This window comes from Procambarus clarkii, chromosome 46 (genome assembly GCF_040958095.1).
Source record: "Procambarus clarkii isolate CNS0578487 chromosome 46, FALCON_Pclarkii_2.0, whole genome shotgun sequence".
In the NCBI taxonomy this organism is placed as follows: domain Eukaryota; kingdom Metazoa; phylum Arthropoda; class Malacostraca; order Decapoda; family Cambaridae; genus Procambarus; species Procambarus clarkii.
In genome coordinates, this window is record NC_091195.1 from 31460860 (window position 1) to 31484299 (window position 23440).

A 23440-nucleotide genomic window follows, 5' to 3' on the forward strand; every position below is an offset into this window, starting at 1 on the left:
ACTTAGATTTTAAATCAGAAATCTAAAACGAAGCGTTGATAATGACTAAAGATTTGTTCTTAGAAATCGCGAACAAAGTTCTAAATCAATTAGAAATGTCATTACCGAATCGATCTGCTGCTGCTTCGTTCGATGTAGAATTGCGTCGTGAACAAAATTACAACACCGGTGATCTGTTGTCGTATGTGCAGTCAAACATTCCTAATCTAACACTTGAGCGAAAAGTAATTTACAATCCAATAATTTAAACTGTTAATAGCAGGTTTGGAGAAAACTTTTTAAATGCGCCAGGAGGAACTGTAAAACCTTTTTAATTAGATTGATTCTGGCAGTATTTCGATCCCACACTGACATAACCTTAGCTCTTGCATCGTCCGGAATAGCTGCGACATTTCTACCAGGTGGAAGAGCTGCTACTTCGGCTATGAAATTGCCATTGAACATGGAATTCACTGAAACTCCCACATGCAGCATTTCCAAAGCATCTGGCATGGGAAAACCATTTCACAAATGTAAACTTATTGTTTGGGATGAATGCACAATGGCCCACAAAAAATCGCTCAAGGCTCTTGATCGATCATTGCAAGATTTGCGTGGAAACATCAGACCATTTGGGAATGCATTACTATTGCTTGCAGGAGATTTCAGGCAAACATTACCTGTAATTCCTCGATAGATACCAGCGGACGAATTAAATGCTAGCCTGAAATATTCTACTTTGTGGCGGCACGTGAAGACGTTAAAATTTACTACAAATATGCGTGTCTAGCAGCAAAACGATCCATCAACCGGGATATTCTCCCATCAACTTCTGGAAATTGAGACCGGAAACATGCCGGTTGATCTGACCTCAAGACGAATTTCATTGCCCCATAACTTCTACAATTTAGTGACGTCAAAAGAAGAATTTGTTAAAAAAGTATTTTCCAATATTCAAACCATTTATAAGAATCACGATTGGCTGAATGAACGAGCTCTTCTTGCGGCCAAGAACAAAGACGTCTACGATCTAAACAATATTATTTAGTCTAACATTCAAAGCAAGGCAGTCACATACAAGTCCCTCGACACTGTTGAGGAAGCAAATGAAGCAGTTAATTATCCAACAGAATTTTTTATTTCACTCGATCAGCCAGGGATACCATCACACGTATGTCAATTGAAAATTGGCCTGTCACTTATCATGTTGGGAAATATCAACCAGCCAAAACTTTGCAACGCCACGCCTCTTGCAGAAAAAAAAACTAGTCAGCAACGTCGTGGAAGCAACAATCTTGACAGGACCTTTGAAAAGTGTAGATGTCTTCATTCTTCGCAGTCCAATGATTCCAACAGATATGCCATTTCAATTTAAGAGATTGTAATTTCCAGTTCGATTGGCGTTTGGAATTACCATCAACAAAGCCCAGGGCCAATCTTTAAAATTGTGCAGTTTATTTCTAGACACGGATTGCTTCTCACATGGACAATTATATGTTACGTGTTCTAGAGTCGGCAAACCAGACAATCTCTATATCTCCACAGACAATGGAACAACCAAAAATATCGTATACCCACAAGCACTGTGAAATTAAACATATTAGAAACGTGCGTTTTCTCATTTCTTTCTTTTCCATGTAACCAGATTCAGCCACAGCAACACGTGGCGGGAACAGCTAGTATATATATATATATACATATATATATATATATATATATATATATATATATATATATATATATATATATATATATATATATATATAACTAAACAAGCATTCAGGCTTGTTCGCATATATATATATATATATATATATATATATATATATATATATATATATATATATATATATATATATATGTCGTACCTAGTAGCCAGAACTCACTTCTCAGCCTACTATTCAAGGCCCGATTTGCCTAATAAGCCAAGTTTTCCTGAATTAATATATTTACTATAATTTTTTTCTTATGAAATGATAAAGCAACCCTTTTCTCTATGTATGAGGTCAATTTTTTTTATTGGAGTTAAAATTAACGTAGATATATGACCGAACCTAACCAACCCTACCTAACCTAACCTAACCTATATATATAGGTTAGGTTAGGTTAGGTAGCCAAAAAAAGCTAGGTTAGGTTAGGTTAGGTAGGTTAGGTAGACGAAAAAACATTAATTCATGAAAACTTGGCTTATTAGGCAAATCGGGCCTTGAATAGTAGGCTGAGAAGTGCGTTCTGGCTATTAGGTACGACATATATATATATATATAGGTAGGTATATAGGTATATAGGTATATATATATATAGGTATATATATACTATATATATATATATATAGTATATATATATATATATATATATATATATATATATATATATATATATATATATATATATATATATATGTCGTACCTAGTAGCCAGAACTCACTTCTCAGCCTACTATTCAAGGCCCGATTTGCCTAATAAGCCAAGTTTTCCTGAATTAATATATTTACTATAATTTTTTTCTTATGAAATGATAAAACAACCTTTTTCTCTATGTATGAGGTCAATTTTTTGTTATTGGAGTTAAAATTAACGTAGATATATGACCAAACCTAACCAACCCTACCTAACCTAACCTAACCTATATTTATAGGTAAGGTTGGGTTAGGAAGCCAGAAAAAGCTAGGTTAGGTTAGGTTAGGTAGGTTAGGTAGACGAAAAAACATTAATTCATGAAAACTTGGCTTATTAGGCAAATCGGGCCTTGAATAGTAGGCTGAGAAGTGCGTTCTGGCTATTAGGTACGACATATATATATATATATATATATATATATGTCGTACCTAGTAGCCAGAACGCACTTCTCAGCCTACTATTCAAGGCACGATTTGCCTAATAAGCCAAGTTTTCATGAATTAATTGTTTTTCGACAACCTAACCTACCTAACCTAACCTAACCTACCTTTTTCGGCTACCTAACCTAACCTAACCTATAAAGATAGGTTAGGTTAGGTTAGGTAGGGTTGGTTAGGTTCGGTCATATATCTACGTTAATTTTAACTCCAATAAAATAAAATTAACATCATACATAATGAAATGGGTAGCTTTATCATTTCATAAGAAAAAAATTAGAGATAATATATTAATTCAGGAAAACTTGGCTTATTAGGCAAATCGGGCCTTGCATAGTAGGCTGAGAAGTGCGTTCTGGCTACTAGGTACGACATATATATATATATATATATATATATATATATATATATATATATATATATATATATATATATATATATATATATATATATATATATATATATATATTGTGACGATAATCTCCTTCAAGAGATTGAGCCTGCTCTTCCCTCCCAAAATACGTCGCTATATACATCTATATAAAACTAATATGGAAGAAATATCCAACAAATACAACTCCGAGGTTTGCCAGAGAGCAAACGTATTCGCACCAGGAACACCTGCTCCCCCCGCCACTCGAACAGCCAAACTACCTGTGCGTCGCCTGCTCATCGCTGATTGGCTGCAAGTCCAGTTGCACCTGCCCTCCACCCACCACACTACCTGATGTCTGGGGCCACACGACCGCCAGACCTCAGAATATCCAGTGCTTTCAACAAGTTAACACATCTCGTTGGTAGACTAAGCTGTGGCTTACGTATACTAAGAGAGGTGGCAGCTTAAAGCCAATATTCCTGCACCTCTTATCTGATTGTATATTGTTCACTTGTTATTACTCACTTGTCTTAACGTAACTTTTCATTTTGTCATTTGATTATTCTTATTATTTTGATTGATTGATTTTATGATACGAATTTTATGTCCATTTTATTCATGTTTTGCTTTTCTAACGTAATTAAAATCACATTGTTAAATTTACTTGTGTTTTGTGTGTCTTCCCTTTACCTTACCACACACAAAGTTCCAGATTTTCTATTTTTTTGTTTCTAAATGTGACGAGGCCATACCCCTAGCTTTTGAACAGCCGAACACCAACTGTAATATATATATATATATATATATATATATATATATATATATATATATATATATATATATATATATATATATATATATACATATATATATATATATATATATATATATATATATATATATATATATATATATATATATATATATATATTATTAAATATGACCGAAAAAGTAAGATTAATAATTCTAACACGAATTTTCTCTATCTTTCTTACATTTCTTTTCACTGTTGATGGTAATTCAAAGATCAATTCTCCAAAATTCATTTTTATTTCTAGTCTGACGCGACACTTGAGCGCGTTTCATAAAACTTATTACATTTTCAAAGACTTTAGTTTACAAACACACAACTGAAACTGAATAGAGCTTACACATTTTCGACTTTATATCTACATTTGGGTGAGGTGGATGAGGTGAAAACAAACTTTCAACAATGGGTATTGAATGGGTATTAAATTCAAACACAAGACAGAACATGAAACAATGGGTATTGAATGGAAGTAATTGTAGAAAGCCTATTGGTCCATATTTCTTGATGCTTCTATATTGAGCGGAGTCTTGAAGTGGGTAGAATATAGTTGTGCATTAATTGGCTGTTGATAGCTGGTGTTGACTTCTTGATGTGTAGTGCCTCGCAGACGTCAAGCCGTCTGCTATCGCTGTATCTATCGACGATTTCTGTGTTGTTTGCTAAGATTTCTCCGGTGATGGTTTGGTTGTGGGAAGAGACTATATGTTATATGACTATATGTGGGAAGAGACTATATGGCTCCATATATATTTATATATAAATATATATTATATTGTTCCTGTTATGTTGGACATATATATATATATATATATATATATATATATATATATATATATATATATATATATATATATATATATATATTTAAGAGGTCTCGTTGGTCCTGGGTAAGATCATAAGAAGTCAGGTTAAAGTAGCCATCTTTAGGACGAGGGATTTTTAGCTGTCCACCGTTTAGGGATGTTAACTTACGGAGTGTCTTTGTTTCTACAAGAGTTTTATGTTGTTGTTTCAGGTTAAATAGTTCACTGTTGATGGTTTGCTTGAGTTGGATAGGGATGTCGTACTGGGTCCATTTGTTTAACAGATGCTCCGCCTGCTCTATAAAGGTTTGGAGGGCTTCCTTCTTCTTGTTTAGTTGATGCCGAATGAGCTCTTGCCTATACCTATAGGTAAACTCTGTATTGCGGACTGCTGGGTCATGTGGGTTTATATTGGTGTATACTGGCAGCAGGTTTTCTTTCAAACATGTTTCATTGAATATGACCGCATATTCTGTATTTATTATTTTCTGGTTTAGGGCTTCTATCCCTCTAACTATTTTCTTAGCATCAGGGCTTAATTGAAATAGGAGTTCTCCAAAACTCATTTTCGTACTTTTAAGGTGAAGAAAAGAAGTGATTTACTATAGAGTGTATTACACTTATTTGTATAATTTGCACGACGTTTCGAACCTCCATGGTTCATTCTCAAGTGAACAGATCTTACAATACTAGTTGATTTTATACCCGCATTAGGTCAGGTGATAATACAATGAAGGTGAAAAACATGGGGGGATACATAAGGGATAAATGTGAGGTGAAACATAGAGGCTGCAGAATGCTTATTGGCCCATACGAGGCATCTCCTATCCAAACACAAAGATTAATCCAGTGTAATTGGCCTGTTATGTTGGACATTGTCTTCTGTATTGGCATCGATATGTTCTTCTCTTGTCCTTACTCTCATGGTGGGTAGAGTAAATAGTTCCGTGAAACTCTTGTAGAAACAAAGACACTCCGTAAGTTAACATCCCTAAACGGTGGACAGCTAAAAATCCCTCGTCCTAAAGATGGCTACTTTAACCTGACTTCCTATGATATATATATATATATATATATATATATATATATATATATATATATATATATATATATATATATATATATATATATTTGCAAACAAGCCTGAATGATCCCCAGGACTATATGCAACTGAAAACTCACACCCCAGAATTGACTCGAACCCATACTGCCAAGAGCAACGCAACTGGTATGTACAGGACGCCTTAATCCACTTGATCATCACGACCGGACAAAAGGAAGTGATAGCCGAAGCTATTTGAACCACTTCCCCGCCGGCACTCGGATGGTAATCTTGGGCATAGCATTTTATCATATCACCTCATTTTTTGGGGCACACGTGAGGAACACAAATTTAAACAAGCCTGAATGGTCCCCAGGACTATATGTAACTGAAAACTCACACCCCGGAAGTGACTCGAACCCATACTGCCAGGAGCAACGCAACTGGTATGTACAGGACGCCTTAATGGTCGTGATGTCAAGCGGATTAAGACGTCCTGTACATACCAGTTGCGTTGCTCCTGGCAGTATGGGTTCGAGTCCCTTCTGGGGTGTGAGTTTTCAGTTGCATATAGTCCTGGGGACCATTCAGGCTTGTTCACATGTATATATACATGCATACATACATATTGGGGGGGGGGGGTACACTGTGTTGCCCAGGATTGTCTACTTATTATTCCACCCGTCTTCTGCCATCTGCCTCTTATCACTTTCTGTTCCCATCTTCTTCATCCCTGCCCATCCTCGCACTCTCCCATGCTTCCCCCTCTCTTTTAACAGGTCTTAACATTCAGTTTTAGTCATAATTATGGGCCTAAGTATTCAATGACAAACGTTTCTGAAGATTAAGCTGTTGAATTTTAACTAGAAAAAACATTACCTAACGTAATTTTGCAGCATATCTTTCTTTTAGGTCCCACCTAGATTTAATTTCAATATAAAAACAAACAAAATAAATTACAAATAGGTAAGTATAGCTAAGGTACACCCCGTAGTTATACTTATTGCTACGCGAACAGGTGCATTAGGTGATAGTAATGCTTCACACCAGCCCTGAATTATCACCTACTCGCATAGAAAATAATATTAAAAAAATATATGTTTCATGTTCACCAGTGTTTATTTACTTAATAACTACTGGAATAATATCTTGGTTTTATAAAACTAATTATAATATCATAAAAGACATAGTTATTACAAATTACAAGTCAGAAACTGCATATATAGGACATGAAGGACTCACCAGCAGAAATATAATGTTTGTTATCAAATATTGATCCTTCGGTTTGTGTGGTAGAGACAGCTTGAGTTGTATCCAGTTTACATAAAGCTACGACTGGTCTGGAACCGTCGTAGCGCGAGGCGTTGTTCTTAAGAAGATCGTCGTTCTTAAATGCCTTCCTGAATCCCGACGTAGCAGCCACGAAGATGGTAAGCAGGAAAACGTTCCTAAGTACTTACGTAACTGCTTCGTGAATCTGGGCCAAGGCTATTTGATGCGGCTACTCGCAGCCTGGCGTACGAGTCAGTCTGGTTGATTAGGTATCCAACGAATGTGCTTGTAGAGTTCTTTTTTTAACACTGGGAGAGGTTGGCCAGTTATGCCAGCATGTATAAGGAAAGTGTTGAAAAGTCTTGGATCTTTGATGATGATCAAGTTCTCTCTCGGTGTGCCTGTTGCACCTCTGCTTTTAAGTGGGGCTATTTGGCACATCCTGCCATGCCTTCTGGTCTCATGTGGAGTTATTTCTGTGGTGGTGGTGTTATTATTGGGAAGTGGTGGGAAGTATTTATCACATGCATGCACAACTCACAGTAGAAAAACTTGAGATATTTGGCTAAGGGTTCTGTTAGTACACAATTTTTAAATAAATTCATTGATCATAGGGGAACCGGTCGGCCGAACAGACAGCACGCTGGACTTATGATCCTGTGGTCCTGGGTTCGATCCCAGGCGCAGGCGAGAAACAATGGGAGAGTTTCATTCACCCTAGGGGTCTGTTACCTAGCAGTAAAATAGGTACCTGGGTGTTAGTCAGCTGTCACGGACTGCTTCCTGGGGGGTGGAGGCCTGGTCGAGGACCGGGCCGCGGGGACACTAAAAGCCCCGAAATCATCTCAAGATCATTTCTTAAACATTTGTGATATAAATTGTTTAAATTCTTAATTTTTTCACATTCAATTACATAATAAGTTTAGGAATTTTAATAGTTTTGCTCAGCTCGAAGAGCAAGCTGCCAGAGGTACTTGTAGCTAAGTCTAAGCCTAGCAGAGGTAACATCTAGACGTCTTCTGACCTTACGGGATGACTCATAAGCATGTGGCACTTCTTGCATAATGCTGTGATGATAGATAGATTAGGTAATTAGAATTTTACTTTGCCGCATCTCTTGTAAATATTGTTGGAGCTCTTATATTACTGTGTTCAGGTTGCTCAATGGCATTCCAAGATGGTAATCAAGTCCCTCTTTTAGAACATATGCTTTGACTAACTCATCAGTTCTCATGCCAGTATCGGTTGGGATCCATAAGGGACAGACTCAGATTCCATCAATGATGATTTTATTATATCTGTGCCTTGCATAAGACACACCTTTGTCTTCAGGAGTTGAATATGTTCAGGGATGACCAAGTCACTCAAAAATAACGTGTGAGCATTGGATACATATATTCGTTTGCCTGCGAGGTGTATGGCTTACAATTCTGTACTTAGAGTGGAGGCCGAGTTATTTATACGAGCTCCCTACTTGGAACAGGACTCGTCTCTAGTTGCCAGGACAACTGCACTTCCGGGAGCACCAGAGGAGTGGTGCAGGGAACCATCACTGTAAATCGTTTGAGAGGTTGTGGGTGTTTGATGACTTGAGGAGGGAGCCATATTATGGGTTTCTTCACTCGACTCGACAGGTGAGCATGATATGAGAGCATATTACAGTATTTATTAATCATGAGTGGAATTTAATTATAATAAATACAGGCGTTATAAATGCACGATACATATTTAGTTTTAACGTCTTATATTTCCAGGAGTTGAAACTAATCTGAAGAAACAGAAAGAAATTTATCAAATCTTCAGCACGAGTACATCAGATAATTAACAATGCATCCATAAAATATTTTATGCAAGATACATTAAAAATAACAATATATATATATATATATATATATATATATATATATATATATATATATATATATATATTGAAAATTAATTAAATGTAAACCTTCCTGTAAGTGATTAAAGCCAGAGGAGGTGTCAACCGAAAGTCCTGACCTTCCTGTTAGTGAATAGTTACAGAATAAGCTGTAATTTCCTTATAAAAATAATACAAATATTCACAACACACACGTTTACAATATTTGTTTAAAGTTTTGTGTTTGTGTAAACGTTGAGAGAAATAGTCTTCATGTTCACCCCGTCGAAATTACTGTTTACCGATACTGAGTCATTTGCAAATCATATAAAAACTGTAATAAACTAAGGCCCATTTGAAAATTGCCAGCTCAACATTAACCCTGTTTAGACTGATCGCAAAATATACAAATAAAACTAGCAATGGCGATTGCCTGCTGCTGAGAAACTCGACAAAAGTGGTGAGGGAAGTAACACTTAAAGTCAAGCATGTCTGCCTGGAATGAGATGTCCAACATGTCTCCCTCGACGGAGATGTCCAGCATGTCTCCCCCCACTGAGAGGCCCAGCATGTCTCCCCCCACTGTGATGTCCAGCATGCCTGCCTGGCCTGAGATGTCCAGCATGTCTCCCCCCCTTGAGATGTCCAGCATGTCTCCCCCCCTTGAGATGTCCAGCATGTCTCCCCCCCTTGAGATGTCCAGCATGTCTCCCCCCCTTGAGATTTCCAGCATGTCTCTCTCCACTGAGATGTCCAGCATGTTTGCCCCGACTGAGATGTTCAGCCTGCCTGCCTGGCTTGAGATGTCCATCACGTCTGCCTGGCCTGAGATGCCCAGCATGTCTCCCCCCCTTGAGATTTCCAGCATGTCTCCCCCCACTGTGATGTCCAGCATGTTTGCCCCGACTGAGATGTCCAGCCTGTCTCCCCCCACTGTGATGTCCAGCATGTTTGCCCCGACTGAGATGTCCAGCCTGTCTCCCCCCACTGTGATGTCCAGCATGTTTGCCCCGACTGAGATGTCCAGCATGTCTCCCCCGACTGAGATGTCCAGCCTGTCTGCCTTTACTATGACGCCCAGCATGTATGCCAGGTCATGCCGTGTTAACCACACGGCCGGGGTGGGACCAACACCTGTCACAGCTCGTCCCACACACCAGACCTCGCAGCAACATCCTCGTCTTGGGCATCACTCCAGAATGTCGCGTAGAGTTCGCCGAGCATACAAGCCCAACAAGTATGCCTGGACTGAGAAGTCCAGCACGCCTGGCTCGACTGTAAAGTACAGGACGCCTGACTCGATTGTAAAGTCCAGTACGCCTGACTCGACTGTAAAGTCCAGTACATCTGCTTCGATTGTGAAGCCCAAATTGTTTACATCAACTCCACATTCAGTTATCCTACAGGAAGATCTGGACAGATTGCGGCATGACCTTGCCGTGAATAAGGCCGGTCGAGACGCGCTAGCAAATGTGTTCATGTGGTCGTACCGGGGCACCTTCCCAGTAGTGACTTACCTCACTCAGGACTTGGGGTACACCAATGCTCAGTACAAGCGTGTCTTCGATGCTTATCAGAGAGATAAACTCGAAGTTTCCTCTGACGCGGCTACTTTTGACATCAACCTGTTGTACAAGCTCCTGCAACGCATCTGTGGCCTGGCTGAGATGAAAGACCCCACGTGGATCACTGAAGATCCTCAAAAACTATCGCTTGAGTCCCTTATTTATAGGCTGAAGCAGCACCGAAATACGTTTATCTATCATCGTATGATCATGAGACAGCAAAGTCTCAGCACAACACTGACGAAGCTCAGGGACTTATTGGTTAAGATGTTGGCTGAGGCTGGTGCTCGGTGTGGGACAAGCAGCCAGAATGTGCAACAGGCAACTAGAGCTGCCACGGAGTATATTGATGGTCTGATGGCAAAGGTCAGAGAGCCGCTGAATCCCTTCGAAGTGGTGTACTTGCCTCAGCTCCACCAGGAGAACAAGTTGCTCGACAGCCAAATCACAGAAATGGTTAAGCAGAATAGCAAGCAGGAGTTAACTAGTATATACACTCAATGCCACTTGTATATGGACTCACAGGTACACAAGACTCTTCCTGCACCCGGGATCCTCCTCAATATTACCTACGACCTAAGTCGTGCTTTCACAAGACTGCAAGTCCTTGAAGATCCCGCCACAGGTGTAAGACCTTCCCACGTGGCCAAAGGTCAGGATAGCGTAAGCTCCTCCCACACGGCCCAAGGTCATGGTATAAACTATGAAGATATCTTAAGTGTGAGACAAGATAACGAAAGTGTCCCTCAGTGTGTCCTCCTGACGGGGGAAGGTGGTATGGGCAAGACAACTTTACTCAAGCTCATCCTCAAGAAGTGGGTAGAGGACCCTGCTGCCATACGTCACCTGGGCACTGTGGACCTCGTTTTCTATGTACAGTGCAGGGACTTACATCTTAATACCTTCGATGGTCTCCTCCGCCAGTTACTGCCTCAAACACTTCATGATTCTGATCTTGACTTCGAGCAGTTTAAGAACATAATCTTGAGCTTAAATATATTAGTCCTGATTGACGGCTACGACGAGGTCAACGACCATTCAGGAAGGCTGGTGAAGGAGCTGTTGCACCTGCCTGGCAAGGATGTGAGGTTGGTGATAACCACACGGCCGGGGTGGGACCAACACCTGTCACAGCTCGTCCCACACACCAGACCTCGCTGCAACATCCTCGTCTTGGGCATCACTCCAGAACGTCGCGTGGAGTTCGCCGAGAGAACCATCAAGGTGCTGGTGGAGGAAGAGTGCCAACGGAGTGTCATCACAGGGAGGTTTACCCAGCGGCTGGAGCAGATGAGTGAGTTCCTGGGTGAGTACCTCAACACTCCACTCACCTTGACCTTGTTGGCGCTGCTGTGTGTCGAGGCTCCAGAAGAATTTAACAACCTCACCACAATCACTCAAGTCTATGAGAAGATTCATGACTTCATAACCAGCAAACTGGTGTCCAGACTCACAGACAAACACGTGACCGACCCAAAAGGAAAATGTGATTTTTTTTTGTCGTTTTTTGAAGAAGTTAGTTTAAGAGGGATCAAGAGGAAAGAGTACGACCTTTGGCCAGAGACGGAAGCAGAGATTAGGGAGAAGTGTGACACTCTGGGACTACCGCAGGAGGAGGTCTTGTCCACTTATTTCATAAAAACAGGCTCCCATCGGAGACCCTGGCCTAAGCAGGTGTTTAGCTATTTTCACGCCAGGTACCAGGAGTATTGTGCCGGCAGGGGGTTGGTCGCTCATTTGGTGAGGGCTGAGGGAAAACTCGGTGATCCAACATCACATAAGGAGTCACGTAAAAGTGAAACGAACACCAACCTTGTGCGGGATGTTCTTCTGGAGGACAAAAACACAACGATTGGTGAGATATTTAATGAAACTAGATTCCAGTGCATCTTACTTAATGCTACCAGTGTGTTGAGCAACAGTCATGTTGAACACAAATTTGCGCCGCAGGTAATTGACATTGTAAACTTCGGGGAAACTGTGGAAGAGCTATTAAAGCATGTAGCAGAGTCCCGTGGTAGTGAACACGTCATCCAAGCTGTGTGCAAGAAACTGAAAGAACTAGCACACTGGAAGATAAAGAGTGTTGGATCGTATGCTGTCCTGCCGATTGTTCTTAGGAGGGTGATGCCTGATAGTATCTATCTGGGTATAGAGAGCAGACCACAGTCAAGCCAACTGCAGTGCGTATTGGGATATTTGAAGAAACAACAGATATATGTAAACATGTGTTTCTCTGGTCAATACTTTTGCAGAAATGGCGATCTTTCAGACACCTATTTAGAAACGGTGACAGCACCCGGCAGTAAGTGTATCCTAGAGATATTTGAAGGTTGCTTGTCTGAGGCAGCCATTCACCTCCTGCCTCTCACCCTCCGGGGCCTCACCCTGCGCCTCACACAACAACAACTGCTCGTCCTCATAGATCACCTGCCACACCTTCGCCACATCAATAACTTAAGTAAATATTACTGTTCTCTATCATAATACTGTAGTTCTATTTTTCATTTTTGTTTATATTCCCTGCTGACAGCATATGCATGAATATCATAATTACATATATATAATGCTTACAATCTCTACAGTGACCATTAAAGTGACTAAACTTTCTAAAGGTTCCAAAGAATTAAGAGAAAATTAATCTATACCGTATAAAAGAATGTCTGTTTTTTCTGACTGTCCGTCTGTTCATGTAGTCGATTGTCTTTCCAAAGTTGGAGGCGAGACTCTAGGGTCTAACTTCACCCAAATTAACAACGATAATGTTCTGAGGTCCGGATGAACTTAGGTTTTTCTGTGTCGCCAGAATTCAAAAGGAATAGTGTGCCAGGGTCACAAGCAAACACCCACGACAATTTTTCGCACAGACTCCTGGATGCACAGCTAAATATTTTGAAAACAAATTTTTAAACAAAAATTTTTGTCTTATAAAAATATACTCTGATTATTCAATTCCTTATAATAATTTACTGATCTCCGGGAAAATTAATATAAATTTCCTGCTGTTCATAATTTGCCCGTACTCACATAAAACAGATAAACCTCCAATAGCGTCGTAGGTTTCTGAAGCCAAACTTCCTTCCGAGAGTAAAGTGGTAACTATTCTTTGTTAGTATTAAACTCCACATACACATTAGACAATATATTTTTAAAGGAGAGATAATAGACAAAGAGAGACAAACACAGAGACAGACAGTGACAGAAAGAGAGCGACAGAGATTGAGAGAAAGACAGAGAGTGAGAGACAAATACATAGAGAGGCAGAGACAGACAGTAGATAGATGGATCTATAGATAAACAGATGGATAGATGGATCTATAGATAGACAGATGGATAGTTCGATCTAGAGATAGACAGATGGATAGTTCGATCTATAGATAGACAGATGGATAGTTCGATCTATAGATAGACAGATGGATAGTTCGATCTATAGATAGATAGACGGATAGTTCGATCTATAGATAGACAGATGGATCTATAGATAGACAGATGGATAGTTCGATCTATAGATAGATAGATGGATCTATAGATAGACAGATGGATAGTTCGATCTATAGATAGACAGATGGATAGTTCGATCTATAGATAGACAGATGGATAGTTCGATCTATAGATAGACAGATGGATAGTTCGATCTATAGATAGACAGATGGATAGTTCGATCTATAGATAGGCAGATGGATAGTTCGATCTATAGATAGACAGATGGATAGTTCGATCTATAGCTAGACTGATGGATAGATGGATCTATAGATAGACACATGGATAGTTCGACCTATAGATAGCCAGATGGATATATCGATCTATAGATAGACTGATGGATAGATGGATCTATAGATAGACAGATGGATAGTTCGATCTATAGATAGACAGATGGATAGTTCGATCTATAGATAGACTGATTAATAGGTGGATCTATAGATAGACAAATGGATAGATGGATCTATAGACAGATGGATCTATAGATAGACAGATGGACTGATAATTGGATTTACTGATGTATGGATAGATCGGTGGACATATTGATAGACAAGTATATGCATAGATTGTTGATTTACCTGATGATAGATGATAGATATATGAATAGTTGGATAGACTGATGGATGGATTGATGTATAAAAGTATGGATAGATGGACTGATAGACTGAGAGATATATAGATAGATATATAGATAGATGGATAGACAGACGGATATAGTAATTGATAGATGGATAGATAGATGTATAGACAGATGCATATATGGATGGACTTACGGATGGATAGATGGGTGGATTGATGTATAGAAGAATGGATAGATTGATGGATGGATTGATGCATAAAAGTGTGGATAGGTGGATTCATAGATTGAAAGATGTATAGATAGATATAGTTGATAGGTGGATAAACAGATGGATAGAGTAATTGATATATGGATAGCTAGATATATAGATAGGTCCATAGATGGATGGACTGATGGATGGATAGATAATAAATAGATGAATGGGTATCATGAGAGATAGAAGGATAGATATTTATTTTCGTGATATACACACAGAAGGATAGATAATGATAAGATGGATGCATAACTGGAAAGATAGAAGGATAGATAAGGAGTAGATGGATGGATAACTGGAGAGATAGAAGGATATATAATGGGAAGATGGATACATAACTGGAGATAGAAAGATAGAAGGATAGATAATGAGTAGATGGATGTATAACAGGAGAGGTAGAAGGATAGATAATGAGTAGATGGATGGATAACTGGAGAGGTAGAAGGATAGATAATGAGTAAATGGATGGATAACTGGAGAGATAGAGTGATAATTAATGAGTAGATGGATGGATAACTGGATATATAGAAGGATAAATAATGAGTAGTGTGGGATCATACAACCGACTATGGGACTTTCTACTGGTACTGTTCAGCTTAAGCTACTTAGCCCACATTGGGAATGCCAGATGTGAGCGGTTCACTTCAGGGGTCACTACAAACACACTGGCAACCACGCTGGGAAGCAAGATGTGAAATTAGTGATCCAGACGGGAGGCGGCGTGAGCAAAACGCCAAGGGTCAAGTACTCCAGGTAGAGAAAAAAAGGCAGTCTTCACTTCCACAAGCAATACAGAGCCTCACTTGGGTCGTTCATTCTGCAACTCGCTTGCAAGCGAATCTAGCAGGAAGTGTTTGGGTTCTCACACCGAATTTATAATCAGTGCTTTGGGGTTATAGGCTGGGAACCTGAGCCAGCTTAAGGTTGTAATAAAGTTAATTGATAAGTTAAGTAGATGGGGCAGTACTGCAGAAAGAGGAATGATACCAAAGGCAAGTGTAATTAGCAAAAATAGGTTTATTCAACTACTTATTTACTAATACACAGCCACCCATGTTTACGTTACTTTAATGAAGAGTGTTACTTCAACAGCTGTCAAACACCCTTTTGCAGTAGGTCTCCAGACCCACCACCTGATAGGTGTAAAGAGACACAAGATCTCGACCACTGGACAGTCACAACAACAGTGAACTAACCTGAACAGTCACGTGAACACTCTTGGTAAATACTTCACAAGAACATGACGTGAACACATATAATGAAACACAAACAATGTCACAAAGACAATCACCACAATACACAACCGCAAGTAGTTACTTTAACAACCATTGTCACAGAGACATTCAATCAATTAAAACAAGATTAGTCACTAAGACGTTCTTCAGAATGTTAATTAACGTTAACACATGTCACTTGGACGGCAATCAATAAAATACAAACGAACAATTAATTATTCAATTAATCAATCAAAGATAATTAATCACCAACAATTAAGTTAATTACTGTCACATAGACAGTCAACAAACCAACAGTTACGGCACTATCACTATCATTCAGACAAGTGCCTAATCAAAGACAATTACGTTAATGAATTCAATCAATATGTATTCAGACGGATTACTTATGGCTTGTCCCTCATGCAAGCCACTAACAAGGTATTGCACTACACCACAACACCTTGCACATTAATTTCACACAAATGAGAATTAATGTCAGTGTTAACGTGCCACACAGACAACCACTAGTTTCACCACTTACGTGCCACTAAGAGAACCGCTAATTACACCACTTACGTGCCACACAGACAACCGCTTATTACACCACCTACGTGGCACTAAGAGAACCGCTAATTACACCACTTACGTACCACTAACGTGGTAACGTAGTGGTACGTTAGCTGAGAACCCATATGAGCCACAGAGACATTAGAAAAAACTTTTTCAGTGTCAGAGTAGTTAGAAAATGCAATGCATTAGGAAGTGATGTGGTGGAGGCTGACTCCATTCACAGTTTCAAATGTAGATATGACAGAGCCCAGTAGCCTCAGGAATCTGTACATCAGCTGATTGACGGTTGAGAGGCGGGACCAAAGAGCCAGAGCTCAACCCCCGCAAGCACAATTAGGTGAGTATTAAGAGAACCGCTAATTACACTACTTACGTACCACTTAGAGAACCGCTAATTACACCACTTACGTACCGCTTAGAGAACCGCTAATTACACCACTTACGTACCACTAAGACAACCGTAGTAATCAATCTCTCCACAATTCCTGTAACCAGATATTAAACAAATCCTAACTCAAATGTGTTTATATTATAATTCGTCGCAAACACAATACGTCACCTGTGACTCCAACAATGACAGGTCAAAGAAGGTTAAGAGCTGTCACTCAAACTGATAGATTAACACTTCCACAATCTCCTTGGATCCTGACGCAGAGAACTCGTTGCGAGAAACTCTGATAATCCCAGATTTGGGGGGTTTAATTTACCACCAAAATAATGTGTGCAATCTACAGATTAACAATCCCCGGGATTCTGTACTTACGTGCAATCACACCTTACATTCTGCATTTACACCTGATCCTGAGGACGTTTTCAGCTGACAGGTAGACTGGAGATTAGAGCGAGGACACTCAACACAGCATCAACAGTATTGGGTAGAGTGAACCCTCCAGGTACCAAATGATCGGTGTTAAATCCAAGTGTTCGGTGATGCAAAAATGGGAGCTGATCGATCACTCAGACACGACCCTCTGAGCTCCAGCTTAAATGCACCAATCACTTAACAATCTGCATACTGAGGTAACATTTAACCCCACATTCCTCCACAACACTATGACAGAGTAGCCCACGGTTCAACTCCTGTGTTCTGTTGGTGGCGCGCGTGGGTATACACCCACCCCACGCACACAGCCGCAAGCGAAGGATAATACTCACCCTCCTCACTCCTCACGCTCGCAAACCCACTACACGTTTGCTAAAGCCCAAAAGCTAATCACACTTGTGGAATATTCCACACTTGATTGTCCCACAGATGATTGGACAATCACTCTCCAATCAGACACATATTGACTGAGTCTTACGACTTGGCTTAGTAGTTGAGCACACACGATATATAGTCTTTCCTTAAGCTGTTTACTCAACCATTCCTTCCTGAATGTTGCACGTGACTCCCTTACTCAGTGATCTTCACACGGCAACCCCCCCCCCCTTGGTTGCCCCACATGGGGTCCGGCTTGTCCAAGACTGGCGTTTAGTTCGTAATATCTTCTTGCTGATGGAAATTAGTCCCTCTGACCACCTACAATTATCCAGTGATCCAGTATCTGGCATCAGATTTATAATGATACTTAAGACACCAGGACAAGGTGATTTATCTCAGAGTTAACGAGATAACCACCTTACCTTCTTGGTTGAGTCCTCCAGAATGCCGTCACCTTGTTCCTCAAGCGAGCCTCATGCGCCTGAGGAAGGCCGTGACGTCAGTCCTCCTCGGCCTATCACAAGGCCTATACATTTCTCGCGTTTCCATGCCCTTCTCGGATTGGTCGCGGCACGACTTCTTGCCGGTGGAGCCAAACCCAGCGTCTCCGGCTTCCATACAGTGCCTCATTGTTTCAGGAGGGGGTTGGGGGGTTTGCGGTCAGGACTTCCAACGACTTTTAGAGGGAAAGCCTGTCTCTCACCTTCCACTACCATCCTGCAGCACAAATTACCCATCTGGTTTGGGTAGTACCCACACACTCCTGGTAAAAAAGATCTTCGTTATCCATAGTTGTACATCCAGACGTCTTAGGTCACATTCAGTGATATCTTGAGACTCCCGTCGATGTGCCGAATCCTTAGATACCCAACTCGATGAACTTAGGGTATCAAATACCGGAGTTAACTATTGCAAGCACATCATCAAGCAATGTGTTATTGCGCTGAGAGATGAGTCTCTCACAAGTTAATGGATGGATAGCTGGAGAGATAGAAGGATAGATAATGAGTATATGGATGGATAACTGGAGAGATAAGGAGCAGATCATTCATCCATCTACTGTAGATGGCTATAAGGTTAGAAAATGAGTAAATGGATGCAAAGTTTGATTGATTGGTTGATATATGTATAGATAAATGGTTGGATAAAGGATAGATTAACTAAAGAAGGGATTTTGCTTTATGAATGGATTGATAGATAGGTAGATATATGGATAGGTTGATAGATTGATGGAAAGATAGATAAATGTATAGATAGATGAGTAGAGGGAGGAATAGTTAGAGGGATGGAAAGACTGATAGTCAGATGAATAGACTGACAGATAAATGGGTCGATAGAAAGATAGTTGGATAGCTAGATATATAGGTAGATAGATGGATAGATATATGAATTTATGGATGGAGAGGATAGATTGGCATATAGATGACTTGAGAGATGGATAGCTGTATGAGTAGATGGATGAATAGATGATGGATTGGTAGATGGACTGGTAAATAAATGAATAGGTGATTTATTGGTAGATGGATTAATAGATGATGGATTAGTACATGGACTGGTAGTTGAATGAAAAAATGATGGTAATTATGCAATTAATTAATGTTTAATTATATAATTTAATTTAATTATTAATTTAATTTATTTAATTATTTAAAAATAATTAAATTAATTTAATTAATTAATATCGCTGGTGGATGGATGAATGAATTGATGATGGTAATTATGGATAAGGTAATTATGGATTGGTAGATGGACTGGTAGATGGAGGAACAGATGATGGATTGGTAGATGGACTGGTAGATTGATGAATAGATGATTGACTAGTAGATAGATGAATAGATGGCGGATTGGTAGATGGATGAATAGATGATGGGTTGGTATATTGATGAATATATGGTTGTCGGGAAATCCGACACCATTTACTAACATTTATTACAATAGGCAGATAACATTGCTGCTGTACTGTTCTAATAAATTAACTATTAAAAACAATTAATTCATGAAAACTTGGATTATTAGGCAAATTGGGCCTTGCGTAGTAGGCTGATCCTTTTCTCCGTTTAATGAGCTGCGGAGAAGAAGTTCCTGTAAAATAGTCTAATAGGGAGTAAAAGTGTTGTGTTAATTGTCTCTTCAGAGGTTGCATGGCATTTCACCTTCCTTCTTATGATGTCTTCAACGAAACCATTGAAGAAGCCGTTGTTGACTCTTACCTGCCTTACACTGCAGAGTTCTTCATCGACTTGCTTCCATCCTGAGCTGTGGCTGAGAGCACGGTCGACATAAGCGTTACAACACTTCTCTTGTACCTGTCTGGGCAGTCACTGTTGCCTCACTGACAACATTGAGGCATATATATATATATATATATATTGTGATGGGAAAGTGTTGGAGTGTAGATGTTTGGCAGTCCTCCAATGGCAGTTGTCAATGCCTGTCACATTTACAAAAAAAAAAGAAAGACTGCTTGCCTGTTTGTCTGTGGTAAAGTAAGAGAAGACACGCAAAACACAAAGTATGAACAATGAAACTTTAATTAATATAGAAAACAAAATATGAACAAAGACAATTCCTTGGCTTATGTACAGTGCAAATGAACAAGTCAAAAAACAATATAACATAAATGATTAATAGGAATGAAGTTTACTCTACAAATAATATAAATATATAGTGAAAAATAATCAGCTGCTGAGAATATTGGCTATGACTGAGACCTCCCTTAGTATACAGAGCCTAGAGAGCTTAGCATGCCAGAGAGAGATGTCAACTCTTAGAGCACAAAGAATATTCTGAAGTTGATGGCTAGTTCAAGCTCAGACATCAACTCAGGTAGATGGCGCTGAGGTGCAGGGTGCAGGTGTGCAGTCAGCGAGTCACCAATCAGGAGCAGGCAGGCTGGGATGGGTAGTTGGCTGGTTGATGACGAGGCGGCGTGAAGGGAGTGTGGAGTAGGGGGTTTAGGGTACGTTTTGCCTCCTGGTCAAAACGTTTTGTGCTACTGGTGGACGTATCTTGAATGTATCATCTTATACTCTTATACTTGTAGAATAAATGTAACTTTAGGTAGGGAAGAGCAGGCTCAATCTCTCTTGAAAGAGATTATCATCACAATATATATATATATATATATATATATATATATATATGTATATATATATATATATATATATATATATATATATATATATATATATACATATATATATATACATATATATATATATATATATATATATATATATATATATATATATATATATATGCCTCAATGTTGGCATTGAGGCAACACATATATATATATATATATATATATATATATATATATATATGCCTCAATGTTGGCATTGAGGCAACATATATATATATATATATATATATATATATATATATATATATATATATATATATATATATATGTATATACATATATATATACATATATATATATACATATATATATATATACATATATATATATATATATATATTTATATATATTTATATATATATATATATATATATATATATATATATATATATATATATATATATATATATATATATATATATATATATATATATATAAATATATATATGCGGAAAATCCACAGAGAAATATGAAATGAGGTGAACGTTTCGGCTTGTTAAAGCCTTTGTCAACATCAGACTGACTAAAGGAGAAGGGAGAAGGGGGAGGATATATAGGCCGACATCTGACCAACCCATTCCTAGGGAAAGAATTAACCAGAAACAGGTATAGCTTAGCTTAAAATGGTCAAAGAGGGTTAAGCGGTCAGAGAATAAGGATAAATGATTAAAGAAAAGCCTCATGAACACACAATATATGAATATAAAATTATAATGAGACATTGTAAGCCTCTATATTAGAGTTTTTTCTTAAACTGTTGTGCAATAATATAACTTAAAAATGGATCAAGTTTGTACATTCCAGTACTAACATTAAGAAGATTTGGACACTGACTGATTAGAGCAGACTCAATTAAATTCCGTTCCACGAAATCCCCACAATTGGTAATGCTTTTTGCCCCATTCCAGTTAATATTGTGATCGCATAAACTCGTATGTAAATACAATGCATAAGACGTTTGATCAGTTCTAATACTATAAGCATGTTGTGACAACCGCAATTGTAAGGACTTTCCTGTTTGTCCAAGGTACACAGGATCACAATCATTGCAGGGAATCGAATACACACAACCTGCTGTATCAGGGGAGTTTTTTATTAAATTGGATTTGATCGTACTATTAGTGAAAACCAAATTTATATTAAGTTTCTTAAAAATCAGGGACAATTTTTCAAATCCACTCGCATAAGGTACCACCAATGAGTTAATAATTTCTGGTTTCGCCTTAGGGACGTGATTATAAAACGTACGCTTGGCTTGTTCAAATGAGAAATCCAAAAACCTCTTAGGATATTGTAAACTCTTCCCAATTTCATATATTTTAGCAATCTCTTCATCAAAAAACTCAGGGCTGCATACCCTCAAAGCTCGTAGAAACATTCCTGAAAATACTGCCTGTTTAACTTTACTATGATGATTCGAATAAAAATGAACTTACGACCCCACGTTGGTAGGTTTCCTATACACATTAAATTTGAACTTTCTAGTGACTCTATGAATCATAATGTCCAAAAACGGAAGAGTACCATTCTCCTCAGTCTCACAAGTGAATTTTATTGAAGGTACCAAAGAATTGAGTTCATTAAGAAAAACTATCTGGTCTGTGTCGCACGGCCATAAGCACAAAATATCTTCAACATACCTAAACCAAACTACATTAGCCGGGATAATCCTGGATAAGATTTTTGTTTCGAAGAATTCCATATACAAATTGTTAAAAACTGGGGAAAGGGGATTGCCCATCGCCATACCAAATGTTTGTTTGAAAAAATTTCCATTAAAACTAAATTAATTGTCTTTTATACACAATTTGATAAGTTCCAATTCCTTATTGGTCTGCAAGCTCAAATTATATTTAGGCAGTTCCTCACGTAGAAATTCTAACAGATCATCAACAGGAACTTTAGTGAATAAAGAGGTCACATCGAAACTTATCAGTTTAAAATCAAAATTTAAATTCATTGTGGATAGCTTATTAACTAAGTCCACATTGTTTGTCAAGTGTGAGTTGGAAATAGTACCAACTATAGGGGACAAAACTTTGACTAACCACTTAGAGAATTTATAAGCCGCCGAACCAACTGAACTAATAATCGGCCTTGCCGGATTATATGGCTTATGAGTTTTTATAAGACCATACATGTAAGGAAGAGAGGGGGATCGACTTGTTAGCCTAGATATCAACTCTTTTATCGCCTTTACACACAGTTTTAAGAGTTTTGTTAAAATGTGCAATCACTTTTTCAGTAGGATCTCTATTAATCAATAGATAAGTATCCCTGTCTTCCAAGAGTAACTCCATTTTTCGGACATAGTCATCTTTATTCATAATAACTACTGCATTTGACTTATCAGCCTTGGTAATATGTAATGAACTATCTTTTTTGAGATTTTTGAACGCATGAACAAATCGACTTGGACAATTAGGAACAGAATTGTTAAGTAAACGCC

General features: G+C 38.6%; 1 protein-coding gene and 1 long non-coding RNA gene across 3 annotated transcripts in view; both read left to right on the forward strand.

Moving 5' to 3' along the window:
- Window positions 1-9007, forward strand: part of LOC138350677 (uncharacterized) — a 30557-nt gene extending 21550 nt beyond the window's left edge. Inside the window, exons 2-3 of the long non-coding RNA XR_011222208.1 lie at window positions 8603-8753; window positions 8874-9007. This is a non-coding gene — a long non-coding RNA (uncharacterized lncRNA). The remainder of the gene's footprint in view (window positions 1-8602; window positions 8754-8873) is intronic.
- Window positions 9008-9050: 43 nt separating this feature from the next.
- LOC138350676 (uncharacterized) overlaps window positions 9051-23440 on the forward strand; it is a 73529-nt gene continuing 59139 nt past the window's right edge. For both annotated transcript variants that reach the window (XM_069301901.1, XM_069301900.1), the window contains exon 1: window positions 9051-13006. In XM_069301901.1, coding sequence (XP_069158002.1) covers window positions 9469-13006 — 3538 coding nt within the window. In that variant the 5' untranslated portion in view covers window positions 9051-9468. The remainder of the gene's footprint in view (window positions 13007-23440) is intronic.